This window comes from Phoenix dactylifera, chromosome 3 (assembly GCF_009389715.1).
Source record: "Phoenix dactylifera cultivar Barhee BC4 chromosome 3, palm_55x_up_171113_PBpolish2nd_filt_p, whole genome shotgun sequence".
NCBI lineage: Eukaryota > Viridiplantae > Streptophyta > Magnoliopsida > Arecales > Arecaceae > Phoenix > Phoenix dactylifera.
In genome coordinates, this window is record NC_052394.1 from 7,207,820 (window position 1) to 7,229,308 (window position 21,489).

At 37.9% G+C, this 21,489-nt stretch overlaps 3 protein-coding genes across 8 annotated transcripts; 1 reads left to right on the forward strand and 2 right to left on the reverse strand.

Moving 5' to 3' along the window:
• Positions 1-342: 342 nt before the first annotated feature.
• LOC103702235 (reticulon-like protein B1) lies at positions 343-5,569 on the reverse strand. Of its 2 annotated transcripts, XM_039124461.1 has the most exons (6): positions 5,442-5,569; positions 5,061-5,258; positions 3,183-3,363; positions 2,455-2,596; positions 2,310-2,379; positions 343-822 (listed from the first exon to the last, which is right to left on the reverse strand). In XM_039124461.1, exons 2-6 carry the CDS (start codon positions 5,242-5,244, stop codon positions 653-655), a joined length of 747 nt encoding a protein of 248 aa, XP_038980389.1. In that variant the 5' UTR covers positions 5,245-5,258; positions 5,442-5,569; the 3' UTR covers positions 343-652. The 2 variants fall into 2 exon arrangements, with proteins under 2 accessions (XP_038980389.1, XP_038980388.1); XM_039124460.1 differs by having other exon boundaries at positions 2,310-2,596.
• A 4,510-nt stretch (positions 5,570-10,079) lies between these two features.
• On the reverse strand, positions 10,080-11,063 carry LOC103702173 (probable calcium-binding protein CML27). The gene has a single exon (XM_008784496.4). It carries the CDS (start codon positions 10,972-10,974, stop codon positions 10,396-10,398), a length of 579 nt encoding a protein of 192 aa, XP_008782718.1. The 5' UTR covers positions 10,975-11,063; the 3' UTR covers positions 10,080-10,395.
• A 4,434-nt stretch (positions 11,064-15,497) lies between these two features.
• Positions 15,498-19,754, forward strand: LOC120110182 (immediate early response 3-interacting protein 1-like). 5 transcript variants are annotated; one of them, XR_005510959.1, is made up of 4 exons: positions 15,499-15,725; positions 18,276-18,524; positions 18,809-18,895; positions 19,177-19,754. XR_005510959.1 is itself a non-coding variant. In XM_039124464.1 (2 exons), the coding sequence occupies exon 1, from the start codon at positions 18,278-18,280 to the stop codon at positions 18,512-18,514; it is 237 nt and encodes a 78-aa protein (XP_038980392.1). In that variant the 5' UTR covers positions 18,276-18,277; the 3' UTR covers positions 18,515-18,524; positions 18,809-19,740. The 5 variants fall into 5 exon arrangements, 1 of the variants encoding a protein (XP_038980392.1); XR_005510958.1 differs by having other exon boundaries at positions 15,498-15,725; positions 18,809-19,740; XR_005510956.1 differs by lacking the exon at positions 15,499-15,725.
• Positions 19,755-21,489: the final 1,735 nt, after the last annotated feature.

Genomic DNA, 21,489 nt, shown 5'->3' on the forward strand with positions numbered 1-21,489 from the left:
AGATGTATAACAACTGCCCCGACTCCCAGTTGGCTGGGTAGAATGGATCAAAATTTTCAGACCAAACCCATGCATCAGGGGAACTTCCATTCTTCCAAGGCTTATAGAGAGAGGTTTATTCATGCATTTACATTTGCAATCTTAGCTGCTATCTATTTTATTAGGACATGTTTTGGCACAATATAAAGATTGCTCCATTGTGATTAGGTATTATCGATTTGAAACATGAAAACAGCCTCTTATCTCTAACCCTCAAATCTTTTTAAGCTATCTATTTTATCTTAAAGTTTCTACATAAACTCTCTATGTTGATCAATAAACCTTGGAAAATAGCATTGCAAGAAAATATAAAAAAAATTGCAATATCAAGATATTGGATCAAGGCTCACATCATAATAAGTCAAATGCTGCAAAAAGTAATAGAAGAGCATCTCTATACCTGCTTCACAATAAGCATCCTCCAGCAGGCACATTTTATATATGGTCTTTTAGTGCAGGGCATAAAAGCTAAAGTGCTCCTAAGAGAAATGTTCAAAGACATCCATCTCTTTCCCCATTCTCTAACCAAAAATTTCATCAAAAACCAGCAGCAGATGAAGGAAAAGCTGCCGTGGATTATAGAAGAGCAAACCAGAAGGGGAATTAATTCTTCTCAAAACTGCTTCTTATCGGCAAATGGGCCCCGGGGAATCTTCCGGAGTACTTTTTCATCAAGCACAGCATAATGCTTATTAATTTCAACCATTGCCTTCCCTGCAACGGTGTCAACTTGATCCTCATATTTCTCATAGAGAGCTGGTGCAGTATATATAATCAGAAAAGCTGCAGAGACATATAATGCCTTAGTTTCCAAATTTATCAGGAAAAATGCTATCTGTAGCCTATTCATGCTTCCAAATAAAAGAATTTGTAAAAGCTTTCACCCTGATCATAGATAAACATACTAGCAAGTGAACAGATTAAACAGGCTGAGTTGAGGTAATATGAAGTTCAAAAGCAGTTTCTGGAGGATTCAGCAGTTCTAGCTGATAAATGAATTCAAAATAGTTGCCAAATTTCCTTCTAGACTTCCAGACCTTTTCTTTTAAGGATTAGCTCGCCACTCTCAAATGACTAAATCAATAAGACAAACCGAACAATCTACATTGACGGAGTGCAAATAGTAAAACATTTGCCAAAGTGATGAAAATTTGACTCAATACAATGTTATTTTTGAAGCAGCAAATGTTCAACCATTCATATTTGATATGTTAAACCGACGTCAGGGTGTACTTTGCCAACACCACATCAAATAGATGATGACCTCAAAAAGCAACCACCAGTATGACTTCGATCTGCAAAATGGCACTCCGCTCAGCAAATTCCCATCATATTTTGTTGGTTCAATAGGCATGTGATTTTTCTTCTACATTTCAACAACATTTTAATAAAACTATATGCCAAACTTGTCTATAGTCTAAGTGCATCCTCCACATGGGACAAGATTCTGGGTTTGAATCTCGGTGGTGTTGTTTCCCAATCACTTATCTGATTTAATAGGTAGCGATAATGCCATTATACTAAGAACAAGGCGAGACGCCCCACAATATTCTGAATCACCGCGATCAGAACGTCATTCACTGGAGGCTGAATCACTTCATGGTGAGGGACATTTAGGGGGGCGAGAGAGAGAGAGAGAGAGAGAGAGAGAGAGAGACCAAAATAAAACATCCTGGATCCATCAGGCTTTTATTCTAAAAAAGGATCATAATATCCAGCATTTTCTACCATAATGTTTCATTATCATATTAAGCATGTTTTCTTTTATTTTCTTTAGTAGAAAACCCTTAGGCTATGTTTTCTTTTCAATAAGCATACATGTTTCTTATAACACAGATTAGTTTTATATGCACCCAGAAGTATTGAAGGCAAATGAATGGCCATTCCATGATAAACTTGAGGATGATAAATAGAAAAAGATATCATGATCTATGAGGATGCCAACTGCCTTGATTGGTAAAGTCACTGAGTGTTGATACCATTAAAGAAAAGCGACCTGGGTTCAAATCCTGCCCGCACTCAGCTGGGCTTTCTCCCATCCTAATACCCCACTTCCAACTAAAAAAAAGGAAAAGAAAAGAAAAGAAAAGAAAGAGTATCATGATCTAATAACTCAACTTTCCACAATAAAAAGTGGAGAGGAATTATTGTTGCTGCCATTTAAGACAGAGTAACATGTGACATTGGAAGCATATCCCCGTGCAAATCAAAGAACTAAGATGATTATAGTCAGCCATGATGGTGCAACCAAGAGATGAAAAGGAACTGACCAATATAGAGAAGTGTTAGGAAACTAAACCAGCTGCCAATTACAGAAACGACCCACAAGCCTGCTGTCACCTGCATAACAAATTTAGATGCTAAGATTCTGAGCCCAAACAGCATAAAGGAAACTAGTAAGTACCTGAACTTTACCATCAAGAATTGCTTCAAATCTTTTCCTGAAGCAACATATCTAAAAGTTGAAAAGGCTTCATTAATCTGATATCTTACTGCATGAGCTATGTTCAGAAACATGTCCTCAGGCAAGATAACCTCGGGAAATTTTGGAGGGGACCTGAATTTCAAAATTGCAGAAAATTAAACTAAAAATGCATAATGTCTAAAACATGAATAATTGAAAATATATAATCATTAAAAATTTTAGAAAAAGAAACACTTTCAGATTATTCTCAGTATGGTAGATGCATGCAATAAGCTGCAAGTGCTCCAAGAAAAAAAAAGAACGCATGAAATCAGTTCCAAGATATGCTATCCTATTGCTAAGCGACAATTAGATAACCTAGGAAATTCTAGGAGGCAAAGAGATTCAGAATGTTAGTTCTAGAAAGGACCTTTAAGATAATGATATGCTTCTCAACTTTTAATTAGATTTATCCATCATCCCGTTTGAGTCTTGAGGAATTTCAGATTACAGGAATCATGAATCACATGGATATTATATGGTTAAGCATTGTTCAATTATATTAGCATAAGACCAATTCTACTTAATATGAAAATTATTATTAGTATAAAAGCATATGTATTTTCAAGCAAGTGACCAACTCAAACAACTTATGTTAATCCAAAAGCAAGTTATATAGGAAATTTTAGCTAAAGAATAATAGTTACTCAGCAACAGTAAGGAGTAAAAAAGTCCTTACCTGTTGACAAAAGAAGCTGCATTAGACCAAATAAAGGATACTACAAGTAAAAATATAAGAGAATGACAAATAAAGGTCAGTAGGTGATAGCCCATCCATTCAAAGAGAAGCCAAATAATGGTCACACCAGACAGTATGCTGCCTGACATCTGCTTGTTTCTCCATAATATAATATCAGCAGCTGCAAGCAGAACAAAATAATCAACGAAGGACATAAGTATATATTGAACCAAACAAATAATATAAGCAATAAAATATTCAAGCAAAGATGCTAGCTCTAGTAGATGGCAAGATGGCATGATCCTTCCTGTCACCTTATCTAGAGAACAAATGGACTTGACCTGACTTTTCATAATACCATCTTCACCTGATAAAAAGATTGTCTTTATCAGCATGAGATAGGTTTTGCTTCATGAAAATCGATAATGAATCCATTAAATGTACAAGCCAACAACAAATCCTATGTGCAAAAACATATTTATGTTCTCATAAATATTTACACAAGATATTCAAGAGCGCATGCATCCTCCACAACAATTGTTTAACATAAGTTATTGAATCTGAGGGGAAACAGCAAGCTTGGAAATATTCAAACTGAAAAAAAAGAGGAAAAATGGGAAACCCTTGGCAACTAAATCAAACTTCTGGAAAGATACGTCCACAGACTGCACATAACTCACCATGAGAAGGAAGAATACTTCTTATGTTGACTTCATAAAACCGAAAAATAAAAAGGAATGCAGATAGAATATGAATATTGAATATGTATCATACATATTAATATTTAATATGGATGAATATTTAAATAACTCAGGATCTTCAAACTGTAGGTAGATATTAGAAGCAGAATAGTCAAGGCCCAGCAGTAGCTTAACTCATGAAAAAACTTTATTGCACTAGGATGTAAACTTTGCAGTACTCAGAAGGAAAAAAAATTAGTGACCCCCTCTCCCCCACCCCCACCCAAAAAAAAAACAGAACTGTGGAAAAACATTCAACAGTGACATTGAAAAAGCTTGTACCACATTTGAGCACCTTAACGTTTGATATTTTCGATGACGTAAGATATGATTCTCTATATATAATCATGACACATGTATTTACATTTAAACCAGAAAATTGAATATATGAATGTAGCACCAAATGATCAAAGGCTAATTATATATGCACACCTTACTTCAACTAAAGAATGTTCAAACATGACAAATGTGTCTTACATCAAGATCAGAGCATAGAAGCAGGGCTGTTCATGGCTAGGCTGCCATTGCCTAATAACACATTGACTGCTCAATGACAAGCTTAAGGCTGATACACGTCCAATGGCCGAGTTCAGGTAGAATGACTGATTAGTAAATAGACGGCCTAGGCTCCCCCATTACATGACCCATCATCTACTACACCTCGAATTTGCAATTTCTGCATTTAAAAGGTCTTCAATTTGCTTTTTTTTAAAAAAAAAAAAAAAAACTTATTTGCCTATGTAGTTCTCAATATAGATATAACTTCAAAACAAAATCCATCCATACTTTCCTTAACTCCAATTGACACTTGAAAAACATGGCACTACCAAGAACCTACTTATCTGAATTCTGAAACAACAACACATCCCTTCCGCCTCTACCAATGCTCCTGTTTAGATTCAGTATCACGAGCCCTTCACCACTCACTGTAACATACCAATAAAACAAGTATCCTATTTATATTGGTTGATGAATGCATAAAACCGAACAACCGGACATTGTTATCTTACATTAATGCCATCACGAATATGAAAGTAAGAAAACAGAGATCTAATATACTTAAAAAGAATGTCATCCTAAACAAACAGTAAAGATGATAATTTTAAAAAATAAAAGATTTTTTAGGACAAAAAATTACATGTTCCCCCACCAAGAACGGTGTGCACCGGTTCCTTCCTTCCGAACAACCTTTTCTTCCTGGTTCTGTGAGAGGAGGGTTTCTCATTATCAGAATCCGAAGAGGATGAGGACCCTCTGTATTCGTGGACCTTCTCGGTGATTCTCTCCGTGATGGAGGGGTGCTCTCCAGCTTCTTCTGACATCTTTCCTCAAATCCCTTCCCAAAAAAGCAAACAAATGAAAATCGAACCCTAAGAACAGATCAAAAATCCTCAAAAAGGATTCCAAATTACCAAAAAAACCTACAGAGAACATCGTTCCACAAAAAAGACTACAAAAAAAAACGAAATATCGAAAAAAAACTCTATCAACAAGAAGGGATCGAGGATTTCGATCTTACTGGGTTGAGATTAGGATTGCGATGAGCGTTAGGGTTTCTTTTTCTTTCTCTTTGGGGCGCGTTTCCTTCGCTCCCTCTCGGTCGTTCCCCACTCGCTCCCTCCCCTTTCAAACTGAAAAGAAACCGGTAGAAGAGGGAGAGTAGGAGGCGGGGCTCCGATATGGCCTGCGCCAGGAAAATTGGACGGCTGGGAAGCCCCCGAGTCTGAATCCAACGGACACCGGGAGTTGGCCGTTGTACGTGACGGATGCGTAATGTCATTGGGTTTATTTGCTTTCCACGTGGAATGAACCGCGGGACTCGAGGAACGGCAGGAAACGATTTCGAAGAAAAAGAGGAGGTGGCATATAAATAGACAAGGAGGTTTGACGAGGTTAGGTAATTTCGCAAGGACTCTATGAATGCGAGGTAGTTATTATTGCCTTCGTTTTGTTTGGCATATAATTTTTTCTTTTTTTTTTTTTTTTTGGCTTTGGCTGAAGAAAAAAAAGGGAAGAAAGGAACAAGCCCACCCTTGCATAGCAGCCTCTACTGAGCCTCCATCCTGCCAGGAGAATATTCGATGTGGGCAGAACTGACAGTGTGTTGGGCACGCTAGCTGTCTTTACTTATACCCTTTCCACTCGTGGCCCGGCTCAGTTATCTCTCTGGGCTCTCGATCCGAACCTCCGTATGAGTACATCACATCCGGCACCACCGATACTATTAGCGGACCAATAAGCCCTCCCAACCCACGTGTCCGAGCGGGGAGCATTCAATCTCCTCATTTAATCGACGCCCACGCGTTTCAAACTCGGACCGCGCGGGTGGAAGTAAAGACTCTGTTCCACCGAGCTACCACCACAGTAGCTTTGGCATATAAATTTCGTTTGGCAAAGAATTTTTTTTTTATTTCTGAAATAAATATAGAAGTTCTGTATCTACTATTCTTTATTTAAAATACAAATATAGTATAATAAATTATTTAAAAATATAAATTTAGCAATAGTGTTGAAAACGATCGAAATGGTGGCGGATGTAGCCAAGCGGCAATGTTATGGCTAGAAACGGTGATTATGATAATGACGGTAGTAGTGGGCAATGCTCGTGAGTTGTGATAGGGTGAAGATAACCATAATGGCCACGATGACGATAATGAGGGCGCCAACTATATGTTCAAAATTATGGTGTTAGTGGCGATGGTGTGGCCACAGTAGCTATAGTGGTAAGCTATGACATAAATAGTAATAGTGACGATGATAGTGGAGAGATAATGATGATAGCAGTAGTGGTGAGAAAGACGGTTATTATGGTCTTTATGATAAAAAATAATTTTTTCTATTTAAAAATACTATAAGTAATAGTTTCTTACTTTTATTTTTTAGAAATAATATAAATTATTTTTTAAAATAAAAAATAAAATAATTGCACCAAATATATTTTTTGTCTAGAATTTTTATTTTTTGAGTAAAAAATAAAAAATAAAATCATCCGAAATATATCTAAACTTTGAAGATATTTAGGGATGTATATTAAGTTGCAGGCCTGTGGCACCTTCAACCCCCTTGCATTGTCAGAAGGTTAGCCTAATATTTGATATGTTGGGCAGGATTTAGGTTACGGTGTTGGCCCGATTTTAAATTAAACATGAGCTTGAGCAGTGATTTATGAACCTGGTAGCTCAACCAAGCCTGACCCATACATTTATAACACATGTATTTGGTATAATATTACACAAATATAGTACAAAGTTAATACTAAAATAGGGGGTGTGGACACACTTGCGCGAATTCGGGTAACGGCTACAAGGGAGAAAAAGAAAGGAAACTGTACCCGACCAGGGATGGACGTAAACTCGTAAGCTACCGAGGGTAGGGATAATCGTCCAGGTCTTATTGTTAAACAAAAAAGCCGCCCCGCCACAGCAGGCAGGTTGGTTCCTCTGTCGTCGCCGGGGAGCGCGGGTGCGTAGGAAGCACTTCATTCTTCAATTTATTCCCCCTGTGAGGGAGAGGTAACTCCGGAGTGAAAGAGGTAACTACGTTACCACTTTTACGTAGGAGTGGGGGGATTATATAAGTAAAGATAGTAGTCATTTAAGAAATCATTATTGTAATCAATGTTTGTATATAAATTATTGATGTAGATTTAAAATTACAAAAAAATGATTATATAAGAGGAATGGGAGCCGCATTTCTCGAATTTTGTTACTAAATTGGACTGGCCCACTTAAATATCTCACTCGTATTGATTGGCTGAACTCAGGTTTATGGATGCGGGGTTAAGTACGGGCCGGGCGAGCTTGGGCGGGTTGGCGACTAATTTGGTCCTCCGTGCTTTTTCACAAGCACCGGTTGGATGCAACAACCCTTCAGCGTGGGTTTTAAAGTAGACCGGATATGGAACGGGTATTAATGTATCCATTTGTATATCATTGATGAATAAAAATTCAAATCTATATTTATTTTAAGGGTTACATACATACATACATACATATATATATATATATATATGTGACATATAAAAATATATATAAATGTAAATCATATACTTAAACTTCATAAATTAAATTGAAGCCATTAATATTGTCCCTTGTTTCTATAGGCCCTGTTTGGAAGATCCAATGCGAGCACAACAAGAAATTTATTTCATCCTATTTCTTTCAAACAAGCATTTTTACCAGGCTAAAATAGGCTATTATTTGACTGAGTAGTTTATTCCTTTAAAGAATTAGCCATTCCACTGGCGGGCGAAGAGAAAATATACTTACACCAGATGCACTACATTGGCAGTACACTACTAGAACAATTTGAAATAAAATAAGAAGAGTGACAATCCGAAATAAGCCGCCCTATGAATGGAGCCCATAGGAACTATAAATCTGATTGGTATGGTGCACCTAACATGGTGCACTTGACTTGGGGTATGGTTTCTCATAAGTGAGGGATGGAATTGCAACTTGCCACCTTACCTTTTTTTTTTGTCTTTGTTTACTTCTTTACCTAACCAAAAGGTGGAAAAATATTTGTCTTTTATCGCAAAATCCAAATATATCATAAAATTTAATCCACTTCATTTCCTCTTCATTTATCCACTTAACCAAATATCGCAATCCCCTATTTCACATAGTAAGCCCTATTTTGCTACAATACATTGAATAACTTTTCCCTATTCCTATTAAATTAATTCCACAACTAAATGAAGCCTTTAAATTTATGACTTCTATATAAGACTAAATAGGGTTACAAATATAATGAGATATGAATAAAATAGTTATATATTCATATCTCTATCTATTATTTTTTTATCAGATACTGATATGGATATGGATATTAGCTAGATTTTACAAATCGGTTTTCATATCAAAATATATTTTGATGCAGAGCAGATATGTATATCATTCAGTCTATTTTCACGCCTATTGTCCCAAGAAGATATTGGTATGATTTATCAAGGTGCATCATTAGAGCATAAAACTAGTTGCGTGGAGCAGTGAATAGAAAAAGTTTTTCTATTTTTATTTTTCCTAATCATTGGATTGATGAAGTCAAGTGGACAATTTCTGTAAGGCAGGTAGATAAGAGATGTGTCCTAGCAAAATTTTAGCACAAAATTAGTACACCATCAACTCACAAGAAGAAAAAAGAAGCTAGCTTAGCCTCCGAGGCAAGCCTTGCACCAAAGGAGTGCAGAACTCCATATAAGGATGAGCTAAACCGAGTTAGAGTCTTGGATTGTACTAATCCTAGTTTGATATGATTTATTAATAAATATTATTGCATAAATACTCCGAGACAGGGATGGCACTCTTTCTAGCTGTGAAAAGACTAAGCTGAGCTAAAGCTAGGCTTAGCTCCGCTGAGCTTGGCTCGAATTATCTCTGCATATTAATATATTTATTATATAGTATTTTAATTATTATTAACTATACAAATATTAGTTATTATTATTATTTTTATAATTATTTATTACAAAAAACATAGATTATGTAGAACATAATGTCTTGGAACTATAAGATTAAAATATTGTCAAGATTATTATGCCATTTGTTTGCCTCCTGGTTCTGCAGGGTGTCATAGTGTGGTTGATTGATAAAAACTTGGATTCAGTCAGCTTTGATTCCTTGAAGTATTAATACTTTTAGTTGATGCGTCCAATAAGTATTCCCATGATTTAAGTTGGATGCAGTTGAAAGCAACCAATTCAAACAAGCATCAGAAGACATGGTTCGGTATCACTTCTCACCTCTCCAAGAGTTCCAAGCCTGGATTCAAGCAACTCACACATATGTAAAAGGTGTTTATCTAATTGTTGCTTGTATTGGCTATTATTTATTTTATCATGCAAATTGCTAAGTAGAGGACCCTAATTCATGACAATGGAAAATATATTGTTCGAAAAATTCACTATCATAAAACTTTAAAAAATTACTATATTTAGCAGATAATGGAAATTAGTAATGATGTATTAGCTAAAATTTGTAGTAAATTATCCTTAATCATAGCATTTGAAATAAAATATAAATACAACCTTGGCATCTAACTGTTAGTAATAAGCAACCATCATCTTCTATAAAGAAAAAAAAAAACAATCATCTTAATAATGGTTTATTATATTTTTTATCCATGTTTAAAATTTAGGCTCACAAATAAACGAAGATAAAGAAACAAAATTCGATAACATTAGCCTGCAAAGAGAGTCTACTTGGAGAATTATCCTTTCAAATTATATTGTCCTTCATCCCTATTGACGAAGTCAAAGTGTTAATTAAACACTCCAATATACAACTACTTAGAAAACAACACTACATTAAAAAGAGAGAGAAAATAGGAGGGTTGTTAATTAATTCCACCCTCTCGTTCTCCAGAGACATGACCTCATGATCGGCAGAAAGGCGATGGCTTGGAACGGGGAATGGAAATAGCGAGGCAAAAACTAATAACAGGAAAAAAGAGGACGTATCACGGACCGTCCATCAGGCGCCCCTAACGGATATGCCCTGCATCATGTGCTTGAACTCGCCGAAATCCACCCGTCCATCGCGGTCCTGATCGACGGAGCAAATCATCTCGCGGACTCTCGCGATGTTCCGCGCCTCCGGGAGGCCGAGCTTGGCCAGCACCACCTGGAGCTCAGCCGCCGAGATGAAGCCGTCGCCGTCCTCGTCGAACACCCGGAACGCCTCCCTCATGTCCTGCTCCTCCTTCTCCTCTGCCGCCGCGGCCCCTTCGTCGCCGGGGGCCGCAGCGCCGAAGAAGGTGTCGCCGAGGGATCGGTGGAGGGCCTCGAAGTCGTCGAAAGCGAGGCCGGCGCGCCCGAGGGGGATGTACGTGGCGACGGTGGACGCGATCTCATCGCGGTCGGCGCCGAGGCCGAGGCGGTCGAGGGCGAGGGCGAGCTCGTCGACGGTGATCTCACCGTCGCCGTTGTGGTCGAAAAGGTCGAAGATGCGGCGGAGGCGGACGGTGTTGAGGCTGGGGCTCCGGAGACGGAAGGAGGGCGACGGCCGGTGGAGGGCCCGGCTCCGGCAGTGGCTCCCTCCTCCTCCCTCCATTCCGATCGGGACGGCAGCGAGAGAGGAGACGAAGGAGACCCGCTAACGGTCGAATTTGGCTGGTGGGTAGGGAGGAGAAGGGGAGATCAATACATAAGCGAGAGAGCATTAGTTGCCGTGTGGGGTGGGTGAGGAGCGCACGCGGAGGAAACGGACCCCACGGAAAAGGGTGATTTCGTCAACTAACTTTTTTTTGTTCTTTTTTTTTTTTCTAGTCCGCTTTACTTTACGCCAAAAAGAACTGGACTTTTAAAATCCTTAGAAAACTCATTATTTTGTGGTTGGAGGTCAATCTTGCTCCGTAGGTTTGTAAAAGAAAGAAGAAAAAAATGGGGTAACTTAAAGTAAGGGGTGTTCTAGTTCTAGAGAGGCGACATGGTCAGTGGTAGTAAGCTGACTGGATGGGGTTAAGTATTGGTTTTGGTTAGTGAAGACCAGATGGAAAAATCTTGTGACTTGAATTTGAATCTAGCAGATTCTATCCTTTTTTTTTTCAATTAAAATGATTCTAGTAGCTTTTCATGGATGATATTTTGACTAAAATTAGCCGATGTTTTGAAAGTAGAAGGCTTATGTATAAGGGAGTTAGTTAAGTCAATTAAGAACATTTAAGAATACTTGAAAAAAATGATCTTTTTAGCATGATTTATTTCTTTTTGAGTCCAAGTTAATGCAATTATGTTATTTGGGTTGCGGTCGGTCGGAGTTATTGACTCTTAGGATTATATATGATAGAGTTGGATCTAGGAAAGAAATTGGCAATCAATTATTCCACTGCTTGGCATATCTCAATCTACTGGCCATTAGGTTATAATCATTTTATATTTGTAATGTCAAGCATTTTTTGTGATTACTAATTGATCAGCTATTCAAAACATCTAATATTGATTGGGTATTAGTTTATAATCACATATTTGACTTTCGGTTTCCATCAGTTAGGGCATGTAGAGACCAGAGAAGAAGCTTAAGGATAAGTATTGACTTTGTTTTTTTTTTTAAAAAAAAAAAGAAAAGGGAAGATGTCAGGATCAAGAACTACCATTACACCAAAACCTGCAGGTGTTAGTGAAGACGCAACTTTATTTTTTTAAACTAGCGCAGCACAGAGCCCCATAGCGCCACGAGTCGACTCCAACCAAGCCTTGCCCGACTTCGGACTCCGACAGGGCCTCGCCAGTGGGTTCAGGGACCCCTTAGTGGTATAACCCACCCTACTTCTCCAGCGCAACCACGTTGGCAGGCGGCAGAGCTGACTCGGCCCTTCAGGCCTCCGCCAACGTTGACTCAGCCCCTCAGACCTCCGCAAACAATCCCCCCAACGTGATGCCTGGTTTTCGAGACCAATTGTCAAGATACCTATGGCTCTGATACCAATTGTCAGGATCAAGCGCTACCATTACACCAAAACCTGCAGGTGTTAGTGAAGGCGCAACTTTATTTTTTTAAACTAATGCAGGGGCCCATAGCGCCACGAGTCGACTCCGACCAAGCCTCGCCCGACTCCGATAGAGCCTTGCCAGTGGGTTTAGGGACCCCCTAGTGGTATAAACCGCCCTACTCCTCCAGCACATCCACGTCGGCAGGCGGCAGGACTGACTCGGCCCTTCAGACCTCTGCCAACGTTGACTCGGCCCCTCAGACCTCCGCCAACAGAAGACTCTACCATGGTGGCATGGATATGCTGTGGATATGGATCAAACACACATCACGCTTTGGGGTGTTATCATTGTAATCTCTTGCTCTCATCTTGACAGCCATGCATACGAGAAGGTCAACTAGGCACAAATTACGTAATGCTAGTAGCACTATCATTTTGACCGGGGAGGCCATCTATATTGGGCTAATGAAAATTATACAATCTCAATAGATGTTAATAGAGCTTTGCCCATTTGTTTACTCAGTACTTTGAATATTCTAACTTAATCTTGACCAGCCATTTTGTCTACGAGCAGCAGCGTAATCAGATGAGATAAGAGGTGGAACATTCTTGCTCGGTCGATGGATCGGGTCAAGTAGCTAGGGTGGATTTAGTCGGGCGATAACTCCAAAGCAAGAGACACGGGTTGCTGACCTGCCAGTCTTGGGTGGGCACACCTCTAGGTGTTCACATCCTCTCTCTTTTGAAAAATTATTTTCTACACTGTATGCGACACGTGGCCATGCACACCATCCCTCTGAAGAAACTGTACTCAGATGTGCATATCAATACCAGAGCCTTGTTATAAGTTGCGAGATGGGACAAATATTATTGTCTAAGATGAGTTGATAAGGAAATGAATGGCAGTGAGGCATATGAATGATCTACGATTGAGCTAAAAGAATTGGTTGACATGAGTCAACTGAAGAGAGTGACAGACCACCAAGACGCCACTTCTGTGTGTCTTTTTGTGTCTCTGCATGTGTGAAGAGAGAGATTCACATATCCTCAGCCGAACAGATGATGGTAGCTTCTCCATCATATTTTTCAGAAAAAGAAAAGAAAAGGAATTATACATAATTGAGATAAATCAAACTTGAGATGAAGTTTATTAAATTATTTAGATGAAGGGGAACTAATCTAATTATAAAAGTTTTTGTGCTGTCAATATGCCTATCCCATTGCTATGTTTGTGGTTCACGTTTTCTCGTGGACTTATAAGGTTGCTTCTGTGTATAAACAAGCAAATGGAATTGCTGATATAAGCCAAAGTCATTAGAGTTTTTTTCCTTTGTGTTACTCCGAACATGTAATAATAGTGTATTCCCTTCAAAACTAGTGTTCTAGTGCCCTGGTTCTTTTAAATCCAGTTCCTTTATTTAATTCTTTAATAAAAAAATGAATGGTGTCAATTATTTCAGAATGCGATAACATCACAATATTCCACTTGCATGGGAATTTATAGTTTACTATTTCTTTGGAAAGCAATGTGACAGCGTAGTAATGCTTTTTTTATATATATATATATACGGTTATACGGGTGGGCATTCTATCAAGGAGGCAACTTGGTCAAATCCTTTACTAGTTGCTTGAGGTGACACAGTGTGAGAGCAGTACTACAAGTTTCCTTACGATGGAAGGATTGATGCCTTCCGTCTAACTTTTGTTTTCGTGTTTCAAAAGTCATTGGAAAAGTATGACTCCATCGATTATAATATCTAGCATAATTATGCAAACTGGTTGTGTCCTCTTAAACTTATTTTCTACAAAATTTTTGCATTACATTATTTATTTGAGACACCCTTCGGCACTTGAACTTTTACTTACCCTGAGGGAGAGATAGAGAGAGGGTATTTATTCTTTTCTAATGTCAGTCCATATTCGTATTCAGGGCTGTATTTTTTCAAAAAAAAAGGGACAATAACACAGGTTGGCTAGCACCATAGTTAATCTCTGCATATTTGGGAACATTTTGTTTGAATAACTTTGCTACCTAGGTACATGACTTATTAACGCTTCATGCAAATCACGAAGCCAATAATATGATTAAGGGTGCATGAGGGTTATGAAAAAATGCAACCTATACCTAGCTTGACTTAATCTATAGATGCAACTTACAGGTAACTTTGACTTAATCTAGGCTCAAGGTTAGGATCAAGGTTCAGGCGTAGGTCTGAAAGTGAAACCTAATCTAAAGTTTGTTTTGGCACGAGCCTACATAAAAACGGATGGTTTAGCGTATGACGCTTCCATATTGCAGGGTCGAGAAGAGTTATGTATGTATCCTTACCATATGTAAAGAAGGCTATTTTCATGTTTGAATCTATGACTTCCAAGAACATGATAGAGCGGCCTTATTACTGCCCCAAGAATCATGATATAGCATGAATCTATATAACAAGATGAAACTTAAATCAAATCCAAATAAATCTCGCTAGATCCAATTTTGGACTTAAAAGTGCATGGTTCCATCCATTGGTGCACATGAATCATCCAAACTTGTTAACAAAGGTTTCTTTCGTCACGGCATAAATTTATATTCTATATAAGATAGACAGATAGTTTTCGGTTGGGAAATACATCACGCACAAGGCATCCAAGCTTTGTATTTTAGTTTTGGTTGGGTAATACATCACGCATAGGACATTCCAAGCTTTGTATATGCTAGATAGTTTTACAAAGCACTTATTCTGATCAAATTTACTTATACTAGATAATTTATTTGTTTGTAGAGCTTTATCTTTCAAAGATGAGCGAGGGAGAGACGGTGTTTCTCATTCTTCATGAAGCTTTGGGAAACAAGATGGAACAAGACAAGTTTCTATGAGTTTGAAACTCTGACTTGGATCCACACTAATGAAGATAATAAGACTTCTTTTTGTTTGATCATGCTGGAGTAGGGATGACAATTTGGTTGGATCGGATAAGATACAAATCAAGTCAGATACAGAATAGCTCAAAAAAACTATTTATCCAAACTTGATTTATTTATTAAATAAATTAAAAATTAAAATTTGAATCTACCATTTTACTAAATAAATAATCTAACTCGATCCACAGCGGACGAAACAAATTAAATGGGTTGAATGGTATCGCAATGCCGGATGGGCGAATCTCGACCAATTTGGGTCAGACATATGAAAGAGTATTAAAAGTATTCTTTCGCATAAAAAAACGCTGGGCCTTTGAAATTAGCTCAGTTGAATAACTCGGCTTTCGTTCCAAGAACGCTCCTCCGATCCGACTACCGACGAAGTGAACAGGCGGAGTCGAAGCAGCGCCCCGGTAAATCTCTGGTAGCGGCCCCGCTGCTCTCCTCTCTACTTCTCTAAAGGTACGCTTCGCCGATGGAATCTAGTCCCTTTTCGTCTCTTCTGCCTCTTTTCCTCTATCATGGAATCGATCGAGAGGCCTAGGGTTTTCGTTTCTTCTATACGACGATTAGATCTCAGCTTCGCATCAATGCTTCCTAGTCTTCACCTTCTTTTGTTTTGAAATAGATGAAGAGATTTGATTGGTCCCGTAATATGGAGAATTTTTTGACTATAGGGTTCGTGGTTTACAACTATAGTTGAAGAAAGTTAGGGCTTTTGATGTAAAATAAGCGTGATAGCTAGTATCTCTTGGTATATAAGGATAATATGAAATTCTTGTTCCTACGTTCAAAATTTCAACTTTTAAAGATATCCTACTATTATTTTTAGTGGGGCAGATTTAGTTTGAAATAAAAGCTGTTTGGATCTCCTCTTTGTTAAAAATACAGATTCAACTTGGTATCAGGTTTGAAGATAGGACTACATTGGGGCAGATAGTGAAGATGGCGCTCTTTATCTCATTCTTAATTTGTGTTGCTAGCAAGTTCTAACGGAGATGCCTATGAGTTTTCTAGTTATGTCGCTCTGTGTGACAGAATACACTTCTACTGAAGCTATGTTTGAGATTTTTTACATTTCGCTGGGAGGTTGTGTTATCATAAATGTAGTACCTCTTAGTCCTCCATAATTTGGTTTTATATATTGGTTTACTCAATAAAATAATGATGCATATAAAATTGAGTTCAATGAAAAGCTTATGGGACAGAAATGTCAAAAACTGGGAATAAAGTGGAAACGCATCCTAAGGCAATGTTCAGTCAACAATTACAGTCTTGGGCAAGTTGGTAAACAGGGTCAATCCTAAGGTCAATGGAGGCAACTTAGAAGGTAATGAAATTTATTTGATTTATTAGATTGTTCTTTACAAAAGTGAAGCTCAAAGTTTGTTGGTTTGAGATTGTAAAGAAACATGAATTAACATTGCTAAAAATGATTCTGGTGGCTAGCCAACAAGATATAAAATATATAGAATTTGAGATGCTTGCCCTAATTCTGCTCATCAAATTTGAATGGAAGTTTTAAGTTCTTTCTCCTAAGGCTATTCTCTGCAAGCTTGGGATTTTTTTTTTCATAAGATGTCTCACTAAACACCCTATTTGCATACCTTTTGCATTGTCCAAGGGTGCAATCCATGAGCCTGGCATCTCTGAGAGCATCTTTTCTAAGGATGACTTGGTGTTCCAATTCTAGATGGTTTTCATATTTCCCATTAAGATGTGGCTGTTTGGGCTTTGGAAATCGAAGGACAGTGCGATGTTGCATATTGAGGAGGAATTTCATAGAACCTGATAGGAAACTGAATTAAGTGAAGCTTTCAGTGGAAGTTAAATTGTTTAGTATCGGGGACATTCAAGACTTTGGAAATAAAACAGATAAAATGAGTTTACTATGAAACCTGGGTAGACTTAAGTTGCTGACAGGGGATGCTATTGGCTATTTCTTAACTAAATTCAATGAAGTTTAAGCATTTGTGGGCTTTGACACAGTGCGTTGTTTTCACTTGCTAGAAATTTCAGGATATTGGTGTGAGGTTCAAGCTTTCTTTTCCTTTTCTTTACTAGGAATGAGAAGACTGCGTGCACTGTTATTTTTGTAGGTCTTTTCCTCCCCAACCAAAATGTGGACTTGCCTTTGTGTTCTGTGATTTTGGTTTTAGCCCACTAGAATAATCAGAAGATATCCTCATGCACTTCTGATTGACAATCAGGGCAGTAGGAATAAACTGGATCTTCCGCCTGGAGTTTATGTGCCTTGACAATGGCAAAGAAGTTGGAAAAAGGGCTAAGGAATGCCAGCTTTCTGTTGCTTGGCTGTTCTCATGGCGAGAGTTCAAGGGGGTAGGAAGGGTGTTGTATTTCTGATTCTGGTATCTTCTTTATTGAGGCCTGGTTTGTGCCTTATGCTTCTGTTGCTATGGTTATGCCTTTGTGCCTTGTGGTAACTTTTGGCATCCTCAGGTTTCTTCGCACAATTTGGATTTAATTTTACTTCCCCCTTTTTGATGGTGTTGGATTATCTACATTTTATCGTGGACCATGTTAGTGGATTCTCATTACAGTTGGACATATCATCTCTCCTTTCAGATTATTGGTAGGTTAGATTTTATCCATTTTTATAGGACATGCTGTTTATCTTCTCCAACTATGTTGAAGGTGGTACCAAAATGCTAAGAAAGTAAATTTATTATGGGTACATCTTTGATATCTGGAAGCTCCTCTGCATGCCACTGTGCTATGTTTGTATTTTCCTATTTTCTCCAAAAGAATCCATGAAATCTTCAAACTTTGAGAAGACTAATATTATCTAATCAAGCCAGCCATCTGGTGAGATGATATGTTCAACTGTCTTTTGTTTACTGTGCTTTTGCTTCCAAAGTTGTTTTGCAATTTAAAGAAATTCAAGAAGCTCGGACAATTGTTCAACAAGTTGGTTGAATTAATGTGATTTGCACCTTTTATTTAATTCAGACAACCTATACCTTACTGAAATAGTAGAAACATATTCTGCAGGGATGGGATTGTGGACATTGCTTGAGGGTTTTCTACTTCTTGCAAATGCGTTAGCCATATTGAATGAGGATCGATTTCTTGCTCCTAGAGGATGGAGTTTCTCTGTAGTTTCAGCAAATGGTCGGTCAAAATCATTGAAGGGGCAGCTCATAGGGCTTATCAATGCCACCCAGTACCTCAGAGTGCCGCTAATAGTTCTCAATGTTATCATCATAGTAGTGAAGTTGGTTTCGGGCTGACTTTTAAGCGGTATGCTGCCATTTTTTTTCAACTTATGATTCTTTCTGTTGGTCATATGCATGGGGTAAATGCATCAACATGTTTTGTGGTATATATTTAGACCCTTCTCCATAGCACCACTTTTCTTATTGTTCCATTTTTTTATATAATTTAAATTGGCATGTGAAGCTGCTCTGAAGGACCATTATGTAGCTTGATAGATAAGTGAATGTACATTTTTTTTTCTTAAGAGAACAAAGGTGGTTCTTGGAAGGGAGAAAGTTCTTGCAAGTAAAACGAATTTTGTTTTGCAGGTTGTAAATGGGACTAAAAAGAAGGGAAATCTTGGAGGTAGCAGATGCGAGCGAAGAAGGGAAGAAACAAAGAATTTTCCAACTCAGGTTTACTTGGGTTTAACATCTACTAAAAGTTTGTTTCCAATTTGCATTGCTTATCATTGTGCTGATCTTGAGAATGAACCAAACATGTTTGGAGTTCATCTATGGTGTTTCCATATCTTATTTCAGATTATTAAGTTTGGACGAATGACATTTTGCTCCTCTCTCTCTCTCTCTCTCTCTCAAGTTCACTGTTCATGTTGTAAATGAACCCAGAGATGGCCACAGGGTTCCTTAACCATGTGCCTTTTGTGAGCCTAACCTCTGTGCTTACTGGTCGACAGGCATGGAGATAAAGGAAAGCTGATCAGGACACTCAGGCTTAAGCTCTTATGTGGTTCAGGTGTGTCTTTCAAAATTGGCGCGATTTATATCAATTAATCCCTATTTCATCCATCTTCATTCTCAGCATTGCCAGTGCTTCTCCCAGCCTTGTGTTGGATATGTTTCAGAACGATATGTGGGAAATCCAGTGACAAGGATCGAAGACCAATTCCACCATCCGGGCATGTACATTGGCCTTGGATTAGGTATGGATGTGGGGGAGTTTGATCTAAGTTACTGGAGTTGCATTTTTTTTAATTTTAGTCCAGATATATGGTGAGTTAGGTACTAGGAGACTAGGAGAGACCATATTTGGGTGGAATCCAGTCATGGCCGTGGAGTCGGAATTGTATCGGCCATGGTTGGTCTCTTTTGGTACTAGCTTTTGATGGACTCTTTTGGTACTGCTTGTTCACTTCACCTTGAAATGTAACCATCGGATCGAGTGGATAACGTGCTAACCGCTTGATTGCATTTGTAACAGTTTGCTGAAATAGTAAAACCTATGTGAAGTTGGCAGATTATACCAACTTTGATAGAAGTCTGCAATTACCGAATTTATCTACGCCCTAGGAGAGGTCTACTTCATTGGAGGTTCTTGCAATTTATTTGCCTAAAAAATAGGACGGGCGCTTAAATGGAAATCTAGGGTTTTCATTTTGCCAATTTCTTCGTCCTTGCTTGACACATTGTTATGACTGTATGAAAATTATTGTCTATACTTTGATTTGTTTGTCAATTCATCATGCATATATTAGAGTAGCAAAACATTAATTAAAGCATTTTTTTAGAAATAAAACTAAAACATGTTTCTCTTCCATTTAAACTTTTATACTGCAATATTTTGAGCAATAAGCATGCTTTCTTTCTTTTATATACTAAGGTTGGAGTTTTAGCTAATATCACTCTTGGACAAGTCATCGTTGAGCTGTGGGATCCTAGCCATTTGCATGAAAATGCATTTCATGTTGGAAGTTCATTGCTTGTCCCACTTGTATTAGGATTTTATTTTTAGTTTATCTTTATATTTTATTTCAATTTTAGTTGGAATAGTTTATCTTTTAGTGTTGGCTTATTTTAGTTAAGTTGAGTCTTGGGCTTAATATATTTAAGTCAATTTTTAAGTTGGAGTGAGATGCTAATGTTTTTATTTTGCAGTAGGAGAGAGAGTGTAATATTATAAATAAGGGCGGAGAGTTATGTGAAGAGTTGGAGAGAATTCTTTTTATGTGTTGAACCTCTTTAGTGAGGCATCTACGATAGGCCGAAGTACTTGAACAACAGGATAAAATACATAGTTACTAAGCCAATTTACTATTAGAAAGATGTCAACCTTAGACCAAGTACTAAAAAAAGCAAGTCGAAATATTGAGAATGTATGCTGGTGCGCTAAAAGTGTAGACCTACAGACTGGTACGTCAAGAGTGCAGGTTGATACGCTAAGAGCGTAGACCGATGCGCCAAAAGTGCAAGCCAGTATGCTAAGTGTACATGCCAAGTAATTGGGATGTATACTTGGAGAGCGAGAGTTATCGGCCTAGGATGAGGCTTTAATAGAGTAGAGTCATAGAATGGTGGCTAGCCAAATGTTTTCAGTACCCATTATGTGGGAAAAGTGATCACATTACCTACAATAGTGGAAAATAATGGCCCATATAGCATATAATAGAAAGGATAAATATCCAAAATAAATAGTGGTACCTATTTCTCTACTATCCATGATGTGAGAGGAGGGCAATACTATCCACCAAGTGTGGCCAAAGTGGCCTATGTGGCATATCATAGCAAAGACAAGTATACAAAATGAGTTGTGGTTCTCATCTTTTCACTACCCATGACGTGAGAAGAAAGGAAGCACTATTTACTTTGGTAATAATGGCTTATGTAGCATATAATAATAAGAACTGGTGTCTAAAGCTAAGTATTAGCATCCATTATACTAGTTAAGAGCACTTATAATAAAATCTCTTTTATATTAATTTTTTTATTTTACTTTAGTTTTTATAGTAGATTAAGACAGCATTCCATTATCCTTGAAAGTTCTTGAAGGTTCAAGGCATCTACATCTGATCCTATCTTCTTCAAGTTTCAACCATAGGCCGATGGCATGCCACACAAATCTTCTTGCTCCATCATTTGCTTAGTATCCCGATTTCGGCCAAAAATGAAGGAAAACATAGATGTCTCGAACTTATTATTTCGGCCTTTATTTTTTTAAAATAATTTTAATTTTCTCATCTATTTTTTTTCTTATTCTCGCATTTCTCTGAAAT